Here is a 25,134-nt window from a genome sequence, read left to right as displayed (position 1 = left end):
TAGCTTAATACAGAATTCTAGATAATATATTAGTAGTTGCAGCCATACAACTTCACTAAAGAGTGATCAGCCAGCATTTCTTTTTAATTATTCTATCATAGTGTTGTTTAGAGACAATCTTTAAGAGTTTCTCTTTGCTGATTTCAAACTCAAATCCTTAAGAGTCTGACTTTGAAAAAATATATATTTTAAGGGTATTGCAAATGTGATTACTGAAAATTCATTACAGTATTAAAATATATCATCAACCCTTTTAATTGTGCATTTTTATAACTACATATTTTCAAATACTAATAACTGCTGATATATATATACATTTAATAGGGCCAAAAATATGGGTACAAAAGAAAATGTGAATGATCTACATCCAACAAATTCTTATTAAATGTTCCTGGAAAGTTGAATTAATAGAGACTAACATATTTAGTCATGTTATACATATGTTCAGAACATCTGAATCAGTAAGACAGGAGCTAATCTTGATAATGAAAACTCAGGAATGCATTTATACACAGATCTGTTTAATACATTCTACCATACTACAATAACATCCTTCAAGATTCCTTAGAAGTCTTTTTGAAAAAGAAAAAAATAAAAATAAAAGTCTCCCAAATTCTAAGAGTACTGAGAAACAACAATTTAAAATATGTGTCTAAAAATCTTTGCACGATTAAAATAGTTTCAACAGCTTCTGGCATATATTTTGGTAGCTTTAGTGAAACAAAAATACTTACGGGGGGATGGAGATGTGGTTTCTGATTTCAGATAGTAGAAACATTTTAAAATTCTGGATTGTCTTTTAAACATTACACAACATGAAGAGTTAAATGCAAACTACAATTATAGATCCTAACTATAGATTATCCTTATAAAAGGTAAATTCATTCTATATTGCCCAGAATGATCCAGAAAAATCACTAATACCAGTCCATATCTCAAAGACTGATGGGACTTCTGCATCAACTTTTGAGAACTGAAAAAATGAAAGATAAGATCACAAAGGACAGCCACTTTAATACACAGTTGAGCTTACTCAGACATTTCTCTTTCTACAAACAAGTACTCTTTCAAGAAGTTATAAAAGTAGCTGTCCTAGTTTGTCTTAAAAAGCTGGAAAACTCATAAGAAGGCAAAACTTTTCATGTCAAAAGCCAATAGGTTTTTTTGACAGCAAATATCTTCTCTAAAACGATAGGGCAATCACAACATTGATAAAGAGATGCAAAGAGTCTTCAGCAAATCTCAGTATCTGAAAGGTAACACTACTATTAGCACTTTCAAGGAAGAGAAAAATAACTGCTACATGATCCTGGAATGTCATTCATCACCAAGAAGGGACTGGCAGGATTTCTTCTGGCTACTTTATTGAGCAATATAGTTAGCCACGTGTTCCTGGAATCATAGCACAGCAGAGTTTTCCATTGCAAAAGAGTATTAAAGATCTTCTCAAGCAATAAAAACCAGAAATTTTTTTTTAGTAACTCTAATTATAATTTGGTGAATCTACCAAAACATCTGATACATTAGTAACATAACATGATGAATGATACTAGAAGTATTTGACCACAAGTATGCTTATCAACACCAAAGATGACTATGGCAATAAGAAATACACAGATTTCTCATGTATCAGAATTCAAGGTCCCATTCTAACTCCTACCTCATAAATGAAAACACTGAAAAAAAAATTATCAAATAACTACATTGAAAATGAAAAAAAGTCAAAAGATACACACATATTCTTCTACCATAAGCCATCATCAAAATTTCTACAGTTATCTAAAAACACTACACTAGAAACACACTCATGAACAGCTCAAGACAATGGCCTGGATTTTCACTAAATAAGGCCAAAAAAGATAATTAAAATCATAAATTAAGGTAAAATGATTGCTCAGAAGTTTCATCCATAACACATGCTGTTTCTCTTCCAACCCCTAACACACTGCTAAATGATGACCTGTCATAGAGGAAACAGTATCCCTGTTATTATTTTGACAAACAAGTTATAAGTAATTAGATCATTCTGGCCTGTACAAATTTAGCCAGGTCAGGAGGCGATATGGCACCAAGTTTTTCCATGAACTATTTTCTAGGCTCAAAACAACTTTGTACCAAGTTTCTCTGTAACTTTCACAGATGTAATCTATGAGCCACATCTTATAAGGAATCACAAGATCCTTGAATTTAATCAAAATTAAAATGACTAAAAATTTACATTACACAGGATTTGATACATGCACAGGATAGGTAATATTAACCCTCCTCTCCTCCTTTAGTGCTTCCATACACCTAGTATGTATCTCTATTCTATCATTCATAAAACCATTTAACAGACAATCCTCCCCTTAGGACTGTGAACTTAAGAACCAGAAACCCACCCTATTCATCTTTGTTATCTTCACTACCTAGAAATGCCCTGGTCATAATGGTCATTCAAGGGACACTTAGAGAACAGGAACATAATACCCATGTCACAAATATACAGAGAGGGGAAGCAGACAACAGTAAATCAGGTAAGTAGAATGCAAATTTCAAGAACATACAGTAATAAACAGAAAGACAGCAGATAGCATCAGGGAAAAAGCACTGGGTCTGGAGGGGGTTGGGATGTCTTTGGAATTTAGATCAATTCTAATCCAGAGTTTGGCAATAATAAATGTTATAACCTTGAGCAAATCACTTTGCCTCCCCAGATCTCAATTTCCTCATTTGTAAAATAAAAAGTAATACACCATAAGGATGATTCAAAGCAGCAGGAACACTTATCACTGGAAAACAGCACTAGCAGAACAGACCAAATACACTAAGTGAGGTAACAGAACTTTGAACAAAGGGCATTGTATGGGTGGGATGCACAACTCTACAAATAGTACCAGGCCACATCAACAGCAGTCACAGCTACTCAAGAATTATACACACATATCTAATGTGGAAATTATCAACACTCACTCATTCAGTAAGTCTTTAAAAAGAATCAAGTTTTGCCAAAGGTAAAGGTTAAGAGGACTGAAGAAAAAGAGGCAAAGGAAATATTCTGCTTGTTATTTCCTAGCAAAAAAAATTACAATACAGATCATATAACACACACACACTCACAAAAAAATGAGCAAACTGAAAAGCGTCTTTATGCCTTTTATAAATTGATAATTGTCCTCAAAATGAATCACATTATTTAATTATTTGGACTAGAAGAGACAAGTATATCACATCTCAGCAAAAAATTAACCTTCCACAACAAACACATACAGGATACATTCTCTGGCCCTCAAAGTGAGTCTTGTTGGAATATTAAGAACCCAACATGAAAATGACCAAAGAAACTCCTAAACTTGAAACCCAAAACAACTCACAGACCTATGTTCCAACAGCATATCCAAAATAATCTTTGCCTCATAACAAATGGATTGTCTATCTCAGATAAGAAGTTGTGATCAATTTTGATTTTGACTATCAGACTCAATATAGCTGTATCTACATCCATACTTTTTCAGTGTAAGCCTTGTTCTCAGTACTATGCTAACTATTGTAGAAGATACAACAGCACTAAAAGCTAAGATCCTGGCCCACAGGAAAATCTTCTCAACCTTACTAGGAATGAGTTTTAGGTTAGTATAAACACATAGTTCTACTTCTCCAGTATCTCTCCCAAGGACCTCGGACAAAAGGTGAGCAATTCCAATATCCATATCCATATTTCAAGATATTTTGTAAAGCTAAAACAAATTATCACAAACAAAGCAGATCTAGATATACGGGAACAAAATATACTGAACCCCAAAGGGAATTTCTACAAAGGTGGTAAGACAGAGTACCCTGAATAATCTCACATGGAGGACTACTTCATATAAAGGTAAAATATAAATAAAAAAGAAAAGTACCTTTGTAGCAATTGTAACTACAAAACAAAATCATAGTATTTCTGACCTGATTACTCATTCAAATTTTTCAAAAGGAAGGCAAAGTGGGAAAAATTTGAAATTTTCAAATTGAAGTTAAACAACCTGTTCACTCTTAATGTACACAATCAATGTCTGTTTCTGAAAAACGGCAGAATATAATTGGCTATACAGTCCAACTAAGTTTAAGAAAGCCCCAAAATCCATTAATGTCAGCTATGGAGCATTTCATAGCTATGTCTATAAATTATTTAATTACAAATTTTAATCTACCAATTTTTCAACTGTTTTTCTGTGAATTATATCCTAAATTCCCCTTCAACGCCAACTGTTCAAACAAAATAAATTTGGCTCTCCTCCCCTCAAGTCAAGATCAGGAAATAACGATTCTATACTAGTTCCAAAGCTTCATGGTAGAATTATACAGTGTTCTTTTCATTAGAGGCTACCAAGTACTTTCATTCACATCATTTCATTTCAGTCATTCAACAACCCTATGAGGTAAGGCAAGAATTTATTTATGGACGAGTAGAGATTTAGGGATGCTAGGTACAAACTTCATTGCTAGAAAGTAGTTGAACTTTCAGGACTGTATATCCAATTTGCATTCCACAATGTCACACAAATCGAAGTATTTCTACAAATTACTGAACTTAAAAACTACACTTTTCCTACTTACACCCTTTGTAAATACAGTGACAATTAAAATTAAGATTCTAAATCAACTGCAAGCAAAAAAGAGAATAGCCTAAACCACCTCCTTTCCATACCAACCTATTTTAATAAACAAACACAATATTCAAGAGCAGTTCAAATATTACAGTAAAAACATCTTAAAAGTCAAGATGAATCCCTTGCACTGAACTTATCACACTACACACACCCAACTCTGCACAATGCATGCTAGCAAAGAATACGTGAGGCTAGCTCTCACTTATTTATATAGTATTTGACTAAGAATTAAAATGTCTAAAAACCTTCACTTTTCCGAGACTTAGCCAACCTCTTGGCTTTGCTTACTCTAGGAGTCTCCACAGTGGAGCGCACATGACAATCCACTGAAACAAGAAGCCATTATTAAAATGCTGCATCCATTTTTTGAGCCTCAAAATAAGAACTCATTTTACTAAATTTACTGTAACTGACACTGTGACCCTCATATAAACTCAAAAATACACATACAATTGAGATGGGTAGTAACTCCAAAATTTTTCACAGAAGGGATTCCTATTCAAGAAAAATTAGAGGCCAGTGCTACAAACAACAGAGAAGGTAAATGAGCTCTAGGAGCCAGATGAGTCTAGACTGCATCAAATAGAGAACCTATTTAAGGTTTCAATATCCTACAATGCCTATACAAATAAAGATTTTTTTCAAATGCCTTTGCATAATCCATGCTGATAAATATAAACATAACTTACCTCATCCTGGACTCCACTGGTAGTAGTCAACTTGCTCCCATCAGTAATTGTAATAATTATTGCTGGCTCCAAAAAAAAGGGGTTTCTTCCCTAAAGTCAAAAAACATATTGATCATATTAAAATCTAAAAATGAGCTTAATTTTTCTGAGTAAAAAGTCAATTTTCAGAACAGTATATAAATCCTCTTTTCTTGTTTTTAAATTTTATTTACAACTATACTTTTGTAAATGTTCAAAAAAGGTTTAGAAGGAAACATAAACTAAACAGGGGTTAACTTGAAGGGTTGGAATTGAGGGAAAAATGGATTTTTCACTTCTTTCTACATTTTTGTACTGTATTAATTTTCACAGTGAGATCTATACTTAAGTAATTAAAAGTATTTAACTTCTTAAAAGGGACCCTACAGTTCAATTCTAAAATATTTAGATATTACACATTAAAATAATTTTTAACTTTCTCAACATTTACCAAGTAATCTATGCCTATAAAGTATCTAGCCAAGTGATCCAGTACAGAGATGGAAGGGCTCCATGAGCTGATTCCAAAGAAACATTAGGCTTGCCCTGAGTTTAGCAAAACAGTCCAATATGAAAAGTCAAAATTAAGAAGGATGGCAACTGAAAGAAATTGCTTGACCAGAGGAGTAAAAAAAAAAGCAGCAGCACAGGCAATGAAACAATGGCACAGGCTCTTAAAAGCTCTGCAGTTAGGGCCAATCAACTTCACTAACTTCCACTCAAATCCCTGGCCAAGTCACAACACTATGATCAATTCTAGGTGACAGATTCTGTTAGGGACTCAGATAAACATAAGCTTATCTTTTACACATAAATGGCTCATGAAGCATATTTTATATAACTCTTTAAGACAAAACCATGACCAAACGTAGAAGTTAGAGAGGGTAACTGTTTGAAATCAAAGGTATTGAATTCTCTGCTACTAACAGTGTTCAAGAAAGGACAGAAAGAAGTTTTGCTGGATACAACATAAAACAGCATGTGTCACATGCACATTTTAACATGCATATGAGTCACTTGGAGATCTTAACAAAATGCAGGCTCTGGTTCAGTAGATCTGGGACAAAGACTAAGGTTTCCCATTTCTAACAAGATAGCAGGCTAGGAAACAGTAATGTCCACCGACCACACACAGAATAGCAAGGATGTGGCATGTAATATTTTATAGTTCTGTAACATTTCCCTTACATTTATATAACTCTCAGTTACTAGCAGATTACAGCACATACTCATTTGTTGACTGAATTTACAAGCAGTTTCCACATATAGTCATTGTGATTATAACCTAATCGTAAAGAGGGAGCAAGTGGTATTTGGTATATTAAACTTCTTGATCAAGTCAAGAAAGTGTAAATATATGTAAGTGACATAAACATTTTTCCAACTAGTGTCCAAGAAACAATGGTTCCAAGTAGAGAAAACGTCTTCTGGTCAGATCAAATTAAAATATGTTGGAATAACCTCTAAAGGCTTTCAAATGCAGTTGCATTCAAATGTTCTTAGAACCTTGCAGGAGGATATGATTTCCCCTCCCTTCTTCCTCTACAACAATCATGGGAGATGGAACACATTTTGGAAAACTTTACATTACTCTGCTGCCTCTCACACCATTCACCCCCAACATACACAATAAATTCTCATAACACGGATCTCCTCTTCAATCTACAAACAGATAGTGTTCATTCCCAACCTCTGAGCTTTGACTGGTTCCCTCATGAAGAATGCTTTTCCTTTTCCCTGCCCACAACCCATCTAATTCCTCATCATTTTTTAAGGCCCAGTTTAAGCCTTCCTCTCCTGCCTTAAAACTTTCCCTGATTACTCTGGCCTTGACTAATTCACCGCACTGCCCCCCCACCCCTTTCCCTCTCCAAATTTTAATAGTGGTAGTTTTCAAACTTAAATAAAAATATAAACATAACATTTCCCCAAATAAAACTAGACCTGGAGTGCTTTCATGGAGTACATTTTGAATATACTTCCCTAAGCATCTGTTCCTTATGTTCACTTTAAATATATTGCATCTCACACAATAATGTGAATATACTTAACACCATTGAACTCTACACTTGAAAATGGTTAAGATGGTAAATTTTGTTAACACAGTTTTACTATACCTTTAAAAAACACACCATCTTGTATTGTTTGCTATTGTTTCTTGTGTTTGAATCACGGAAGGCAAGGATCATGTCATCATTCTTCCTCAGCACTGAGCACAAAATATTTTAGCACTGGACACTTAAGTCACTGACTATAGCCTCATATAGACCTGTCCAAGTTCACAGAGCCAATCAGAATTACTCAAACTTCAACAAGCTTCAAAAAATATAGAAGTCACCTTTACCACAATATAAATGAATGCTTCCCAAACTTATTACACTAGGCAGTAAGAATATTCCACCTCTTTCCTACTTACATCCATCCAGTCATCCACTGTCCATTCATTCATGTTTGCCATTCAAACACTGAGTGACTACTCTACATCAAGAACTGTTAGCTGCATGATACATAATCTCTATTCTCATACATGATAAAAGTATGTACCAATGGACATACAATAACTCTCCTCTCCTCGTCTCTACAAATATCATATTTGGCTACAAATATAATCTGGCAAAAGGAGATAAAATCAAGACATCCTCGTCTGTATCTCACTTTCATCCTTAAGCTAAAACTACTTTGACTGACTTGCTTCCTTTAAGAAACAAATCAGCAAATCTATTAATGCCACCAGGGCATGGGCTAAATACTTGCATAGGTATCTCTGAATCACCTTTATATTCTAACCTAAATCAAAGTCATATTTTCTGTTCAAAAGTTTGAAAACCATCTACTCTTATTTCTGTTTAAGCACACTTATAATTATCCTTCAAAAGCCAAAGAATTTGTCATATTTATAATTAAACAACTATGTACAGTTATTAAAAACTTCATGGATGATGCCATCCACCCAAAAACTCACACATACTTATTTAAGAACCATAATGTCTAAAAATCAAGTTCAAATGTATTAAAACTTAGCAAGAAGTCTTTAAGTTATGAAAATTTAAGCCAAATTTAAACATTAAAATCAAAGTTAGTTTTTCTTGACAACAAAGCTCTTAACTGATATTTTACTGCAGCCTTGTACATGTAATACTCTTCAGATTCTATGCCTAAAATTACTATAATAACCAGGCACTTGGTAATACCAATAAGCACTTATACTTATCTCATCTGATCCTAAAAACTTGGTGAAGTAAACACGTTTAATCATGGAGATTAAACAATATAACCCTAAGTCACACAACTGATTTTGGCAAAGCCAGAAAGTGATTCTAACTCTAAATTGCATGGTCTTTCTGAAGCATCTCAATGTCCTAACAGCAGCAGCTAAATTCTCTTGAATACAATTCTACACCAACCTGGATTGTGCCATTTCATGCAACAAAGAATGGTATTACAATTGCAGTTGTTGTTTAGTCACTAAGTCCTGTCCGATTCTTTTGCGACCCCGTAGACCCCACCAGGATCCTCTGTCCATAGGCTTTCCCAGGCAAGAACACTGGAGCAGACTGTCATTTCCTCCTCCAGATCTTTCCAACCCAGGGACAGAACCTGCGTCTCCTGCATTGACAGGCGAGTTTTTGTCCAGGGAAGCCCCCAGTATTATAGTATTAGGATTAGTCACCAGGGAATCCCCCAGTATTACAGGATTACAATCAGTTTGGTTTTATTTAATATACTCTACCTGCAGTAAAATTAACTATGTACGGTAGGACTATTCCATTATTTGGTTTCCTGTTGCTCAGTGATGTCTTATTTCCTGCAGTTCTGTGATGCCGTATCAATTTTTCTTTATATTAAATCAATATACCACTCCCCCAAGAAAAACACAGTAAAACAAAATGTTGTACGTATTACTTACTTTTGAAAACTCTGTAACTTCAATCAACTTTCAGACACGATATATATACAAATTAAAAAATGAAATAATATTAAAAGCTTTTAATGACTTTTAAATTTTAGAAAATACAAGTAAAGATCAAAGGCAGAAAAAAGTAAAGAAAAATACAGCCATCCTCATTCACCTCTTTACTCATTTAACTCTACTGTGCCTAAGACCCCTTCCTTTCTCAGGTGAGACAGTTTAGTCAAGAATCACACTAAGAAAAGGAACAGTGTTCTGATAAAAATTAGAATAATGACTTAATGAACGTAATTTACACACAAAGAGAGGTTTCTTTATTTCCCCAGGGAAGAATTATCCCAACCTCCATATAAAAATGATTGTATTAACATTTATCTAAGCATAAACTTCTAAATATCCTGCAGAAAATGACCAGACCATGTTGTACCAATAAAGTTTTCTTACATATAGTTTTAGGCTGTTCCTCCTCTGCCTTTTCTAGTATGTTTACTCTTGGCAAAAGCATGTAAACAACTGGAATCTTTCTCTTTCTTACTATCTTTTACCCAGCAAACTAAAACACATTTTTAGTTGTCTGTCAGTATCACAAGATTATTTTTTTCATGTTTTACAAAACTCTGCAAAGTTTAATCAGATAAGTCAATGGCACCCCACTCCAGTACTCTTGCCTGGAAAATCCCATGGACAGAGGAGCCTGATAGGCTGCAGTCCATGGAGTCGCGAAGAGTCGGACACGACTGAGGGACTTCACTTTCACTTTTCATTTCCATGCATTGGAGAAGGAAATGGCAACCCACTCCAGTGTTCTTGCCTGGAGAATCCCAGGGACGGGGGAGCCTGCTGGGCTGCCATCTATGGGGTAGCAAGGAGCCGGACATGACTGAAGCTACTTAGCAGCAGCAGCAGCAAAGTTTAATAATTCTCAAAACTTGAGTCACTATTTTACATTTTTATTCTTAACAAGGATATCTATGAAGTCACTCAATTTGGAGACAGTTCATATTAGAATTTACCTCAAAATTCACCTCAGTCATAAGGCTAGTCTTTATCTTAGAGTTGAAAAGAAAAAAAAAAAAAAAATTAAGGTCTGCTACGACCAAGGCAGCCAGTAGAGGGACTAAAAGTTTACTTATGCCATTAGCAGAATTAAACTCAGATGTTTTCCTCTCAGAACCCTGGTTCTTGGCATAAAGAATCTAGACATGTACCCAAAAAAAAAAAAAAATGCGCAAAGTATAAATCTACCTCTAGAGATATTTATTGATGGAAATCTTGTCATTTAGAATATTTAAATTTAATATCAGCCAAAAGTCCTGAGAAGAGTTCTGATAAAGATAAATACAAAAACTTTCACTTTACATATATTCTCTCAATAATTTAACATTATTGTGATGTTAAAGTAAGGCATAAAAATCTTAATATGAAAGTTTTAAAAATAAAATTAAAATAGATTTATCCAACTAAAACCTATTGCAATTTTGCAAAAATTGCTTTGGAAATGTTAAAACAAGTTATTGGCATTCAGCAGAAATAGTTTTTAAAATGTAAAAATAAGCCTAATTTTCCTTCAAATAAAAACTAACCAGGTTCTCAAATTCAAAATTTTTAGTTTTACCCAAGAAATTTAAAATGTGGGTTGGGGGGGGTGCCCCACAGGAGTTTTACTGTACCCTTAAGCTTGTCTTAGCTATTATCTTTTGAAGTGATAGTGAAAGGAAAGCAGCTCTAATATTCAGTAGACCTTTTAGTGGCTATCTCTGCTGCAAGACCAGAGGGCTCAAGTTTTCCTTCCATGCCACCATGCTCCACCATGATATCGGTGCTTTAAACAATCCCAGAAGGACAGCCAAGTGCTTGTCTATGTTACACTTTTCCCAGGACAGGGAAAATGGGCACCAGAGATCTGCTCTCTGATTCTCTCCTGTGACAGTACCTTCAGCTTACCAACATCTATCACCAGTGAGCTATTTTACTATGGGTCAAGAAAGCTATGGCCAATGGAAATCAACAAAAAAGATGTTTAGATGTATAATGTTATATGGCTAGGCTAAAAGTATATTACCTAGCAGAAAATCCAAAACTTTCAGAAACAGCCTGTGCTTTTTTCCTATTTAAAATTTCCTTTTCAAGCAAATTACAGTGACAACAAGTAAAAATGTGAAGAAATGGAAAGGGCAGCTTTAAGAAATAACTACTACATCACTAAAGGTTCTCGTGCATATACTGGACAAGTACCTAGCAGGATGGCAGCTAAAAATTTTGTGAGTTAAGTTCAAGACTAGAAGCTTTAAGTCCCGTTTATTTACATCTCTGTGGAATCTGCATAAATAGTAAAAATATGAAATGAAGCCTGCATTCATTATCTACCCTATTTTCCTCTAATACCATAGATAATAAAGAAGTAACAATAGATGGTCTCCTAAAATGATAAACCAACCACCTCATATTCATTTGGAAACTTTCTGACACTTCCCTTTATATTGTCAAAAATCAAATTCCATAAAAAGTATAGAAACATTAATATTAAAAATATTCTATTTTAAACTTATTTCTAGAAGAAAAGCATCTAAGAATGCAATTCACATCCAAAGTCTTATTAATCATAATACTAATAAACACTTTTACAACTATACAGAATTAAGAAAAGGTTTTAATACATACTGTGTAAAACCAGTCAACCAGAATCAATAACATTCTTTAGCTCAATATTGCTCAAACTTCAGACACTTGAAAATCACAACCAGAATTTTTTCAATATTTACAATATTTATATACTTAATATTTTTAACTCCGTATCATTTTTTTTAGCTTCAAACTCTAGCAATAAGACCTATGAAATCATAGTTTTGATGTGCAAATTATATTTTCTATTCAATACTCAGTGTCAGTAATACTGGTTAGCTTTTGTTTATTAAAGAATGAGAAGGTTCATTATATTACAGGGATGAATACACAACTGCTTAATTACACATTCCAAAGAAAATATAATAATTATTTAAGCCACTAACAGCCCAACAGGCTTACATTAAAATCAATACTCTGAGGCCAGAAATACAAGTTTTATGTTTGTTTTTGAATTCAGCAAGATTATTACTTTTACAGTCAAGATCCCAAGTGGTATGGCATAAGTAAGTCTTTGATGTAAAAATTCAGATATTCATCTTAAGAAATTAGTACAAATTAGTGCTTTTAAATTAATACTTTTGATTATGTAGAAGAGATTTCTGAAGGATACACACTATAAACTGATTTACCATGGTAGCCTCTGAAGAACTGAGCTGAGCAACTATATAACTTTCTCTAATGCTTAAACTTTTTAACCATGCACATTTATTACATATTCAAAACAAGTACTCTTCAAAATTAAAATGTGCTTAATATTCAAAAATAAAACTTAAAAAAAAATCTGCTAATGCATAAAAGTCTAGTACTTAGAATATGCTAAAGCATAAACTTCAAAAACATGTTAAAATTCCCCATTAAAAGAAATACACTTTTAGTTTCAAGTAACTCCATTATACAATTGTATACTAAAACAGTTCCTCTAATTCCTTATTCTTAAAAAATAGCATTAGAAAGAGATGGAATAATAAGACCAGCAAAAGCAGGAGGGAATCTTACATATTAATTTTAGCATAATGACTGAGGGGCAATATCCTAGGATGATTGAAATAATAAACTAAATACAGGTGACCCTTGAATGCAAGGTTTAGGGGCGCTGACCCCTGCAGAGTCAAAAATCTACATATAACTTTACAGTCAGCCCTTTATATCTGCAATTTCACAACCTCAGATTCAACCAACCCCCAGATGGTTGTAGTATGTAAGAAATTCCACATGATAAGTGAACCTGCACAGTTCAAACTTTTGTCATTTAAGGGTCAACCATACTAGTAATGTAAAAAATATTCACTATCAGAACTGAAAAATTACAAGCTTGACTTTGTGGAAAAAAGTGTTAGAAACTCAATAAATGATAAGTATTAGTGTATCAAAGGAAAGTATCAAAGTGAAGTAATATAAACTCAATATATCTGAAATAGTAAATGAATTGCATAGTATTAATTTCAGTAAAATATGTAATAATAACAGGTTAGGGAATTCCCTGGTGGTCCTGTAAGGGCTCCACACCCTCACTACTGATGGCCTAGTTTGATCCCTTGTCCAGGAACTAAGATGCCACAAGCCACTGTGGTGCAGCCAAAATACAAATAAAATTTAAAATTTAAAAATGTTAGAAACATAACAGAAAAAGTTAAGAAATAAACAACAAGATGAAATGAAAACACATTTTCAAAGACGGGGAAAGTTTTATACAGCAATAATGCTGGAAATCTGACCTCCAAAAAAAATACACATCTGCCTATTCTATCACAAATAATCATCTCCTTGGGTGTTGATTACCACCAAACCTACAGACATCACATTTGTAAAAGTCTGATTAAATCATATATTTAACCATTATCATTACTTCCTTCTATATATCCACATTATGAATATACTCTCAAAAGAATCAAATATAACAGGTGTCCTACAAAAAAGATGGACTTCAACCTCAGCATTCTATTATACAAGTATCTTCAAGACCACAACTGAAAATGAAGAACCGCCTAATAAACAGTACATCTTAGTAAAGTCAGCAAAGTAGCAAACTTAATAAAGGAAAATAATTCATGATAAGCACTTGGAAAAACTAACAGTCTGTTGTTTTTCATATGCTATGGCTTAAGGTCAACCTCAAAATAATTTAACTGGATAAACCAAAATGCAAGATTAGTTTTAAGAGGCCCTACTCTGGAAAAAAATAAAAAGTACAGAATTTTTGTTTTCTGGGAAAGAATTTGTGGTAATCCAATTTCAATAAGATATTTTTCGGAGAAAATATTTAAATTTCTCCAAATTCATCATTTAGGTATATGAACTTGAGTAAAAGAATTTCTAGAAATGCACTCTGGCTAGATTCTGATCCAAACATTTATATATGCTTGTACTAAACACCTCCCCACAAGTGTTTATAGATTTAAATTTTTCAAAATAGATGACATACTTGGGAAACAAAAAACTAACCACATAATATATGGATCTATTGTTAAAAAAAAAATTTTTACAAGACTTCCTAACTATACATATGAATCCACCAAGGTTTTACATTAGAAATGAACCTCATGAAAAAGCAGAGGTCACATATGCATGGGTTGGTGCCTACACAGACTGCTACATGTTTTTGCTTGATACTATATAGCACACTGAAATGGAAGCTCTAAAAACATAAGACAACTTTTCTATATAAGGATTTACATTCAATATAATCTTGTTTGGGATTAGACATTATCCATTCTGGATTAACAAAATTTAGATGTAAAGATCCTTTTCTCTTTCTACTACCTGACTTAGGCCCAATGTTCTGGATGCAATTACTTAGGTTTTCCTTCTAACTTACTGGTTTGAAAAATGAGATTGACAAAAATGTACAATAAAAATCCAAAATTTTACATTAATGTCTTCCAAAGTACATAAATGATCAGAAACCATCAAAACTCAGGCATTACATCAGAAGTCACAAAAACATCACTTTGCCTATTCCTAATAATCCGAAAGTACTAAAATCTGTCATTATCTTATGGACCCAGCCTTTGTATCAATCACCACTGTGGTTCATAGTCTAACCTTCCACAAAGGTTATTTATCATCTTCAATTTCTATGATTAAAAATAATCAATTGTTTTTAATCCTCTCAGAAGAGTTGTGTGGATGCTTCTAGTGTTTATAAACTTCAGAATAACCAGAAGACTTCGTTGATGTTTCCTGATTCCTAACTAGCTTCACCAGCTTTAAGACAAAGGGAGAGTTTTCCTTCAACACTGATACCAGCACAAAACCTGTCAATGACTAGTCAAATTACATTACCTAATAGCTAAGGCTACATTACTTTTTCTCACATACTCAGAAATGTTTTGTTTTCTAGAACAAAGTTTTTAAGAACATATAATCCTTCCAAGGACCTTCACATGTTCTTCAGCTTATCTGAGCAAAACTAATGGATGGAAAATGTTAAAATGTCATTTCAAGAAAAGATTAAAAAAAAAAAAAAAAAGTACGTAGGACCTAGAATAAGTTTTGATTAAGTCACCACTAGGCTGGGAAAGGCTACCCACTCCAGTATTCTGTCCTAGAGAATTGACAGTCCACAGGGTCGCAAAAAGTCGGACATGACTGAGCAAATTTCACTCACTCAAGCTAATGTAAATTTGTCCTCTGATTACAACTAATTCTATTGTAAGATTTTTAAGTTATAATACTTTTTAGGTTGATACAGAGCCCCTGTTTGAGTTTCCTGACACACACAGCAACTAGAGGGTGGGATGGGGAGAGATGGGAGGGAGGTTCAAAAGAGAGGGGATATATATGAATCATGAATATATATACCTAATGGATATAATATACCTATGGCTAATTCATGTTGAGGTTTGACAGAAAACAAAATTCTATAAAGCAATTATCATTCAATTAAAAAAAATAAATAAACAAAATACTTTTTAGGTGCAATTATCTCTCAATACACCAAATTTCAAATTATACAGGCCCCAACAGAAACATCATCACATAAAATAATCCTTACCAGGCTCATCCCAAATAAACCTAATTACAAACAATAAAAGGGATCATACATTTTCCATTTGACTTTTCTTCTGCACAAGAACATCTTTCATCTCATCCTAACCTGAATTCTAAAATACACTGCTGCTGCTGCTGCTGCTAAGTCGTTTCAGTCGTGTCCAACTCTGTGTGACCCCATAGACGGCAGCCCACCAGGCTCCCCCGTCCCTGGGATTCTCCAGGCAAGAACACTGGAGTGGGTTGCCATTTCCTTCTCCAATACATGAAAGTGAAAAGTGAAAGTGAAGTCGCTCAGTCATGTCTGACTCTTCGTGACCCCATGGACTGCAGCCTACGAGGCTCCTCCGTCCATGGGATCTTCCAGGCAAGAGTACTGGAGTGGGGTGCCATCGCCTCTCCGAAAATACACTGCTACAAAGCCCGAAAAATGGTCTAAGATGGAAAGTTCCTCAAAGAAGCTCAAACTTTTCTTGTTTTGAAAACCAAGAACATATTTGTTTGAAGTACTCATTGTTATCAAAACATTTCTGAACAAGTTAGAAGTCTAGGGAAGGGGGAAGACTTTCGTAACACTCAGGGAAAAGTATTTTGGAGAAATCTAGAAAGCTTCAATTCAACACCAAAACCCACTATGTCCCCAGTGGCAAGGAATTTCACTTGAAACAGACAACTGATTTGAGCTTCTTGTGATGTATGCATGTCGGGTTATACAAAAACATTTACTGTTTTTTCTCAAAGGCTGCAGATTAGAAAAGTTTTTCTAAGCAGGCACTTTGCTAGATGATTAACAAATGTTCTTTTCAATCCTTAAAAACATTTTCAATTGATATTATCACCATTTTGTGGGTGACAAAAGTGAGGCAAACTTAAGGGACTTGTCAGTCAATACAACCTCAGCTAGTAGCAGCAGAGCCTGGCACAGCCAGTTCTAACGAAGCAGTTCGTTCTTTCCCTATCACATTTCTTATTCTTAAAAATCTGGATGAAATACTCCATGTACCTACAATTCCTGTTTTTTTTTAATTCAAATAAAAGGAAATTCACAGAAATGGTAATAGGTGTTATTACACTAACAGATTACAGTGTTTATCAATCTTCACCACAATCCTACAAGATAAGATTCTTCCATTCTTATTTTCCTAATGGGGAAACTGAGGTTCAGAGATTACACGACTTGGGTGAAGAGCCGAAGAGATTTTTCTGAATTTTAAAAACAATGCCTAGAGACTTTCAGAAGTATCTTATATCAAAGGAAACTAACTGGTAGTTAACAAATTACAAACTGTCCAGGTAAAAACTTATAATTCCAATAGTAATACTGGCCGGCATATGACAATGGAGAAATCAACTGATTGACTGACTAGGGTAATAGTACTGTATTAACTACATCAGAAACTTAGTAAACTAGGAGTACAAAATCAAAAAGTACCATCAAATATACATATATATATATACACATACGTACACGCACACACATACATACACACATATACAAAATCCTGTCAACTATCCCCTACATTCATATTATTTTTCAGGGAGTGGGGAGGGACAAGGGACTCGCAAGGAAATCCAACTGAATATAACAAACAGTATTTTTACAGGGTGTTACAAGAAAAGCTAAATGCAACACAATGACAAAATGCCTGCTTTTCAGAGGAATTGAAAGAAGGCATATTCCACTAGAGAGCTCCAGATATAACCCCTACCACCTAAATGGATTCTCATCTACAAGTTAGACCTTTAAATAAAATTTGCTTTTAAATAAAATACAAATTACTAATAAATTTTGCATGACTGTTTCATAACCAATTGCTCTCTTTTTCATAATGTGAAATATTTCATAATGTGACAAAATTAAGCATTTAACTTTACTGGGTCTTACCTTCTACACTTATAAAATAAGGAAGATGAAGTCTAACATCACTTTCAATTCTAAAGCCCCAAAATACAGTAACTATAATAAATCTTACAGGAAGTCTAATGAAAAGTTCTGTCAATAGATGCAAAAAGTTCAATTTGTTTTTCCAAGAGTGTATATAAAAATTCACTAAGCTTCACACATACTATATATATTTAAGGCGTATCTCAACAAAAAAAGATGGAGGAAAGAAGAGGGATCAGGGAATAAAGACAAAATCCAAAAAACTCAGTATTCTATGGTCTGGGACCATGCTTAAATTAAGCAGATTAATAATAAGGCTAAACAAAAATTAAGTTTGTGTAAAGAAATTACTTCTTTAAAATGAAAGAAAACAGGGAATTCCATGCCAGTCCAATGGTTAAAACCCGACGCTTTAACAGCCAGGGAACTAAGATCCTGCAAGCCACATGGCTGAAAAGAGAAAATTAAAAAATAAAATGGAAAAAAAAACAGCACTGATAATACGTTAGCGTTGATCCACCAAAGGAAAAATATCCACCAAAGCAATTCATAAAAGTATAAATTTGAGTGGAGTATGACGACTAAAAATAAATATTTAAGAAAATTAACATAAAATATTATAATCTCCTTACAGAAATCTGTAACACAAACATGGCTAAACAATACTTTTAGTTAATTCTGACCATAAATGACCTTAAATCAATTGAAAATAAGCGAATAAGTGATATTCTTTCAATATTTGTTCCTGGTCTTTTAATTTTCAAACATAATTTAATGTATATAATTTTTCATACATAGCTTAATACTAAATTATTGACATTCTATTGCATAAAGGGAAAATATTCTCTTTGAAGAAATGGAACATATTACTTTCACCTTTTGTACTTTTATTTTCAATAATTTCTAATCAAGAATGCAATGTCTGTTCAGGATGGGGAACACATGTATACCTGTGGCAGATTCATTTCGATATTTGGCAAAACCAATACAATATTGTAAAGTTTAAAAATAAAATAAAATTTAAAAAAAATAAATTAAAGAATGCAATGTCTTTAGGATAGTCTTTTTCATTTTCTTTTAAAACCATCATACCAAGGTGGGTTTTTTCTCTTTTAGAAAATAGATTTAGCGTGTAAAATGATGAAGACAAATTACAGCGAGTTTCAAAGAAAATAAAACCTGGGTCTTGAAATCTGTCATAAATTACCACCTTCAAAATTACTGCTCAACAGGAAACAAATCATAGCTATGTTACACTACTTTGAGCTCAGTCAAACCTTATTAAAATATCCCCTGATTTACCCAATAGATGCACTCCTCAAAAGTTCCTTGCAAATCAAATATGTGTAAGTATCATCTTAAACGCACTAGGGGGAGCTCCCTATTTGAAAGAATCCTAAAACATGTGCTTTTGTCTTCTGAGGGTTCCTTTTCTAATTTACATTCCTATAAAAGAATGACTTTCTGACTTATCTACTGAACTATATTCATCCAGTTTTCATTTAACACTTAAAAAATCCCATCCTTTATCCCATGCTTATCAACTATCATTAAGACAACTTTGATCACATTATATTTACTTTTCACACTGCTTCCCTTAGGAAGCAATACAAAGCTCACTCCCCCCCAAAATAAATATATTTAATATGTTACAGATTTCAAAGCATGTAATAAATATCAGCTTTAAGTATCACTAGATTTTTATCACTGTACTTTCCAATTCAACAGGGAAAAATAATAGAAAACTAGAGGTAAATAATTTATTCAGGGGAGAAAAGTATGTCTTGTATCTACTGAGCACTTCATAACTTTTGAGGTACATTTTACCATATCTTCCCATTTCAACCTCTCATTGACTCTATAAGGGTATAAATAGCTTCATTACTGGCAATTTGGGAAACGAAGAAGCAGAGGCACAGGGTAGTAAAGTGACTGTCCAGTATGACAGAGTAATTCAATGTCAAGGTCAGATTTTAAATTCCATTTTCACATTCCTAGCCACTGCTCTTCCTTTACACAATTACAGATGGAGAAAAAAAACATTTAAACCAGTTTGATTATAGAGGGCCCTATCCCATCAGTAATTATTGAAAATAATTTCAGTGACTTTCCAAGACCCTTCAAAGCGGAGGACAGTCTCTTCAACAAATGGTGTTGGAAATACTGGATGTCCACATGCAAATGAATGAAGCTGGACCCTTACTCCCCGTATCATACACCAAAATTAATTCCAAATGGATTAAAGACATAAATGTTAAGATGTAAAAGTAAACCTCCTAAAAGAAAATACAGGGGGAAAGCGTGAATACATTGGATTTGGCAATGATTTCTTGGATATGACACCAAAAGCAAAGGCAGTAAAAGATAAAGAGGAATACATCAAAAATAAACGTCTGTAAAAAGGACAATCAACAGAACAAAAAGGCAACTCATGGAAGGGGAGAAAATATCTGCAAATCGCACATCTGATAAGAGGGTACTATCTAGAATATTTAAAGAACTCCCACAAATCAACAACAGAAGAAAGTAACAATTAAAAAATAAGCAAAGGACTTGAACAGACATTTCTCCAAAACCAATATACAAATGTCCACCCAGCATATGAAGAGATGTACAATATAAATAATATTAAATAATTAGGTAAATGCAAATAAACCAATAAGATAACATCTCAAACCCATTAAAAGGGCTAATATTAGAAAAAAGGAAAATAGTGTTATCAAGCATGTGGAGAAATTGAAATCCTTGTGCACTACTGGTGGGAACAGTAAACAGTGTAACCTTTATGTAGAACAATATGGCCTTTTCTTAAATTTTTAAAACACAGAATTATCAAACAATCTAGCAATTCTACTTCAGGGTGTAAAGAACTGAAAGCAGGATCTCAGGAGACACTTGCACACCATGTTCACAGCAGCATTACTCACAATGGCCAAAAGGTGGAAGCAGCCCAAGTGTTCATCACTAATGCACAGGCAAAATGTGGTATGCACAGAGAAAACTTAAATGTGGTATACACATACAATGGAATATTATTTAGTCATAAAAAGAAATGATACCCTGATCCATGCTACAACATGGAATACTCTATGATTCCATTTACAGCAGGTATCTCTAGAGCAGTCAAATTTATAGAAACAGAAAGTAGAATGGTGCTGTTCTTTGACTGCCAGTGGTTGGGGCTAGGGGGAAATAAGGAGTTATTGTTTTGAAAGGAGTTTAAGTTTTGAAAGATGAAAATGTTCTAGAAACTGGCTTCACAATAACCTGAACACTATGAACACTACTGAACTGTTCATTTAAAAATAGTTAGGATGGTATATTTGCTATTACATGTTTAAATTTAAAAAGTAGGAAAAAAAGGTTCAGGGACTTCACAGAATGTTCAAGGATAATAATCTACTTTCTTTTGAAAAGATATCTATAGGTCAATAAATACCAAACTACTGTTTATACATTTCTCGGTAGACTAATGGAAACCAAAAACCCAACTGGGAATCAAGTTTTCATTACTTCACCTACCAGTGTTAAAAGAGAAACCTTTATTACATACTACCCGAGAACTAAATGGGTACCGCTGTGGTGAAGAGAAAAAAGCAGTATTACTAGAAATCTACCTGAATTATCTGCTTCATTCACAAATAGCTCTTTATGCTGAAGAATAAAATTGGCTGGCATTATTCTCCCTGAGATTCACTCAATTTGATCTTGTCTAAAAGCCACCATTTTTCAATGAGGTAAACACTTGGAATAGAAATCCCTCAAAAAATTAAACACATATTTTATCTCCTTTTATGTTATTATTCAAGGGTTGTCTTCACCAAAGGTATAGAGTAGAAGGTACCATTCTAAGTCCTGGAACAACAGAATCAGTACTAGTGTATTGAGTAGCAGGAGTGTGGAATCAGTCCAGTGACAAAAATGATGAACTGCAGGTCAGAGTAATATTTAGAAGCTAAACCTAACTGGAACCTAACTTTAACAATGTTGAAAATAATAGAACAACTTGCTAAAGTATGAAAAATAAACCAATCTACATATGAAATTTTAATCAAATATACATGTCCAACAGATATTAAGGCCAGATCAAATTTTCAGTGCCTCTTAAAAATTCAGCATTATTTGAAACCCTAGTGAACACATGTTAAAAAAAAAAATTTATCACATTTACCTGCAATGATAGCAATTGACTAATTGCTAAATAACTAATTTAGTTATTACTAAAATTTATAAGGAAGACTGACTACACATCATCCCATGAGTATAGAAATATCAGCAAATGGTACTAATTGTCAGATTTATAAGGACTTCAACATGCAAGGAATTTATTAGTGAGACAGCCAACGTGCTTGAGAAAACATTCACGAATATCCATTTTTTTCCCAGCCACTTTAACCTTGCTGAAGCCCTGCAAGTTCTTACTATACTAATAGCTCAACATGTTTTATTTTTAAGTATGTTAATGCAACAAATAGATATTAAAAACTCTTGGAATTGACTCTGGAAACCTGTATGTGCACGTATGTGGGTGGGAGGAACGTGTGGAGGTATCTGTATAAATATGCAGATATATATAAACCCCATTTAAGTGTTTTAGGAAAACTTTTTCAGAAGCTTATATAAAGTTTTCAGATGCTTTATAAACTCAATATGCCCTTTCATCTAGCTCACCTTTTCTCATTTCCTTCAACTACTGAGATTATACAATAGTATTTAGTACTACGGGCTCCACAGATCCTAGGACAGAGTATGAGAGGGAAAGTACTTAATGTAGAAACACTGAGGTTACAGAAAACAGGTATTCCACAAAAAATAGGCAGACAATCTCACAAAGAAAACATGAACTATTCACTATTAAATATATGAGACACTCAAAATTCTCGATCATTTGTCTTTTTTAACAAGAAAATATATATTTAAATCAGCAAGAAAAAAACCTCATGATGAAAAATAGCTTCTGAAAAGACATTTTCTTCTAATTAAAAGACTACTCAATCATCATTTTCATTTGGAAAATTATGGCTTCGTAAGTTACTTTAATGCTAGTATCATTTTTATGTGCCGACTCAGGATATTACTCCTTGCCTCTTCACTTATTCATCAAAATAACTAAAAGGCATAATCTCTACCCCTTGTTGAATCAATAAATCCTGACATTCAAAAACATCCTCATCTCCAGGCTCTTCTCTTGGTGCAAGTGGTAAGAGCACAGCAGGACCACATTCAACCTCAAACTTGCGTGAACTTTACAGACAAGAACGTAAGTGCTCCCTGGTGGAAGGCGACAATTGTGAAAAAGAAAATATAGGTTTAAGTTACAAATGTCCTCAGCCTCTCCATGACAGTTTTTTCCAAGGAAACACCTAAAAAATATTTTTAATAGGAGGTAGGAAGTAAATATGTCTAAAAGTCTTTCCCACTTATGAAATGTGATACAGAAAATTAATACTCCTGCTATACACTGACAACTTAACAACCAAGTAACAAGTATATCTAATAATAAGGAAATAAGGATAACCGAGTAAGGGCAGGTTTCTTATTTGACTTTGAACTCAAAATTTAGATGGAGACCTTAAGCACTAAGACTGCATAGTACTACAGATAACAAAGGAATCTGAAAGGGAAACAAAGAAACAAACTGAAAAGTTCATGGCAAATCTGCCTAAATTACTAACAGTTGAAACATAAAGCAGCATAGAAAGGGGAAACATTACTGTATAAGAAAATACACATTTACTAATTAAACAATGGAAGTACAATTCCATAAAAACAGAAACAAACTGGCTCCAAGTTGAAATGTATACTTTAAATGCAATAGGACTACGTTCAACCATTTCCAAAGATGTTCAGGCAATGAATAGTCATCCCTAAGAACTAAAGGGTAAACATTTCTAAAACAAAAGAACAATTCTGCTTCTATAGAGAAAAAAAAACTAAAAGCTGTAGTTGTGGGAAGAATTTCCCTGAAACTTGTGAAACTAAGGAAAAGTGTGGCTGATGGAATTTGTGAAAAGAATAAAATGTATACCAAAATGTGTCACTGTGGTAATAGTGCTCTGCACAACACAGAACCTGTCATCCTTTACTTCCTGGGCCAGTTACCCAAAAAAGTGTCATCATGGACCACCTTGCATTATCCCATAGTGACCATCATGTGATTTAAGTATCTTGTCTCATCTTCAAACAGCTAAGAGCAAGAGTATTAGAGGAACTGGGGGAATTCAGGGAGAAAGGAAGGGCTCTTTCAAATTTTCCAACAGCCTCTCTTCCAAGGGTTGGGAGTTTAAAAACAAAATTCTGGACCTGCCATTTAACTCAAGAATGATTTCAGAATTCTTCCTGCAGTGGCTTAACGGACACACTTCAAAAACTGAGAAATCTTAATGTACTCAGCCAGTACATTGAAAATCTTTTCACCTTTCAGAATTGTTATACAACACGGTTAAACTAAGCCCTTTTGCAACAAATAGAATAATTTCCTCTAACATTTTAAGATCATTTTAATTAACTAGTGTGTGTCAGTCATTGCAAGGGTTGCAGTTGCCAGTGGGTAGGCCATCAGAGAAACAGTGTGGTGAAACAGGATGTTTTCCTTTTATTTCCTGAGTGAACTTTAAGGGATTAAAACTAAATTTATGTCAACTTTATGGCATTCAGATTCAAATTCTGAACCCAAATACATTTTAAGAAACAAACAAAAAAAAAAACCTGAGGGCTATAAAACCATATACATTGTGGTCAGAATTCCACTTTTGTATTATGTGCTTTCTGTATTTTAATCTGCAATGTTTCATATTTGTATTTCACGGTATATAGCTTTTGGACTGGGCTGCTTGTCCACAAAAAGAAAAATTAACTGTGTTTCCACCTTAATATTCAACCTACCTGCCCATAGTTGTCTATGCCAGTTACTAATCTATTTAAATTTAATAAATCAAAAGCTGTCCTTAAGGATTGGCCAAGAGTCGTAAGTCCTTCAGCTTGAAGGTTTTTCAGTTCATTCATAAACGTTGCATGGTTTTCTTTCCATCCGGCCTGAAAAGAAAAATGTGAGAATTTCTTTTTTTCATCTTTTAAAGCCAGGTACACATGGACGGCCGTTAACAATCTGCCGTTCACCAAGCAGCTGCTCGACTTTACTGTACGGTTTGGGGTAAAGTGTCAATGCCGTCTCTCTGTTAAAGAAACTCTCTTCCAGAGGTGGCCGAGAATAAACCTGCTGGCTCTACAGCTTTCCGTGGCTACCAGCCTTAATACTTCATAACTTTCCGGGGAGATGCACTCCCCAACCTCGTGCCCAAAAATCCGGGGATGCAGAGGTACTGGTGGAAAGCAGAAGTGAGCAGCACTTCCGAAGTTCACCCGGAGCTGTCCCACCGGCCCCGC

At 33.9% G+C, this 25,134-nt stretch overlaps 1 protein-coding gene across 1 annotated transcript in view; it reads right to left on the bottom strand.

Moving 5' to 3' along the window:
* INTS6 (integrator complex subunit 6) overlaps positions 1–25,134 on the bottom strand; it is an 86,692-nt gene that overhangs the window by 60,074 nt on the left and 1,484 nt on the right. Inside the window, exons 2-4 of the mRNA XM_010835733.1 lie at positions 24,978–25,116; positions 24,634–24,887; positions 5,321–5,410 (exon numbers count right to left, since the gene is read on the bottom strand). Coding sequence (XP_010834035.1) covers positions 5,321–5,410; positions 24,634–24,887; positions 24,978–25,116 — 483 coding nt within the window. The remainder of the gene's footprint in view (positions 1–5,320; positions 5,411–24,633; positions 24,888–24,977; positions 25,117–25,134) is intronic.

The sequence above is a fragment of the Bison bison genome, unplaced genomic scaffold, assembly GCF_000754665.1.
Source record: "Bison bison bison isolate TAMUID 2011002044 unplaced genomic scaffold, Bison_UMD1.0 scf7180017864048, whole genome shotgun sequence".
Taxonomy (NCBI): domain Eukaryota; kingdom Metazoa; phylum Chordata; class Mammalia; order Artiodactyla; family Bovidae; genus Bison; species Bison bison.
This window is presented reverse-complemented; position numbering and strand designations above follow the sequence as displayed.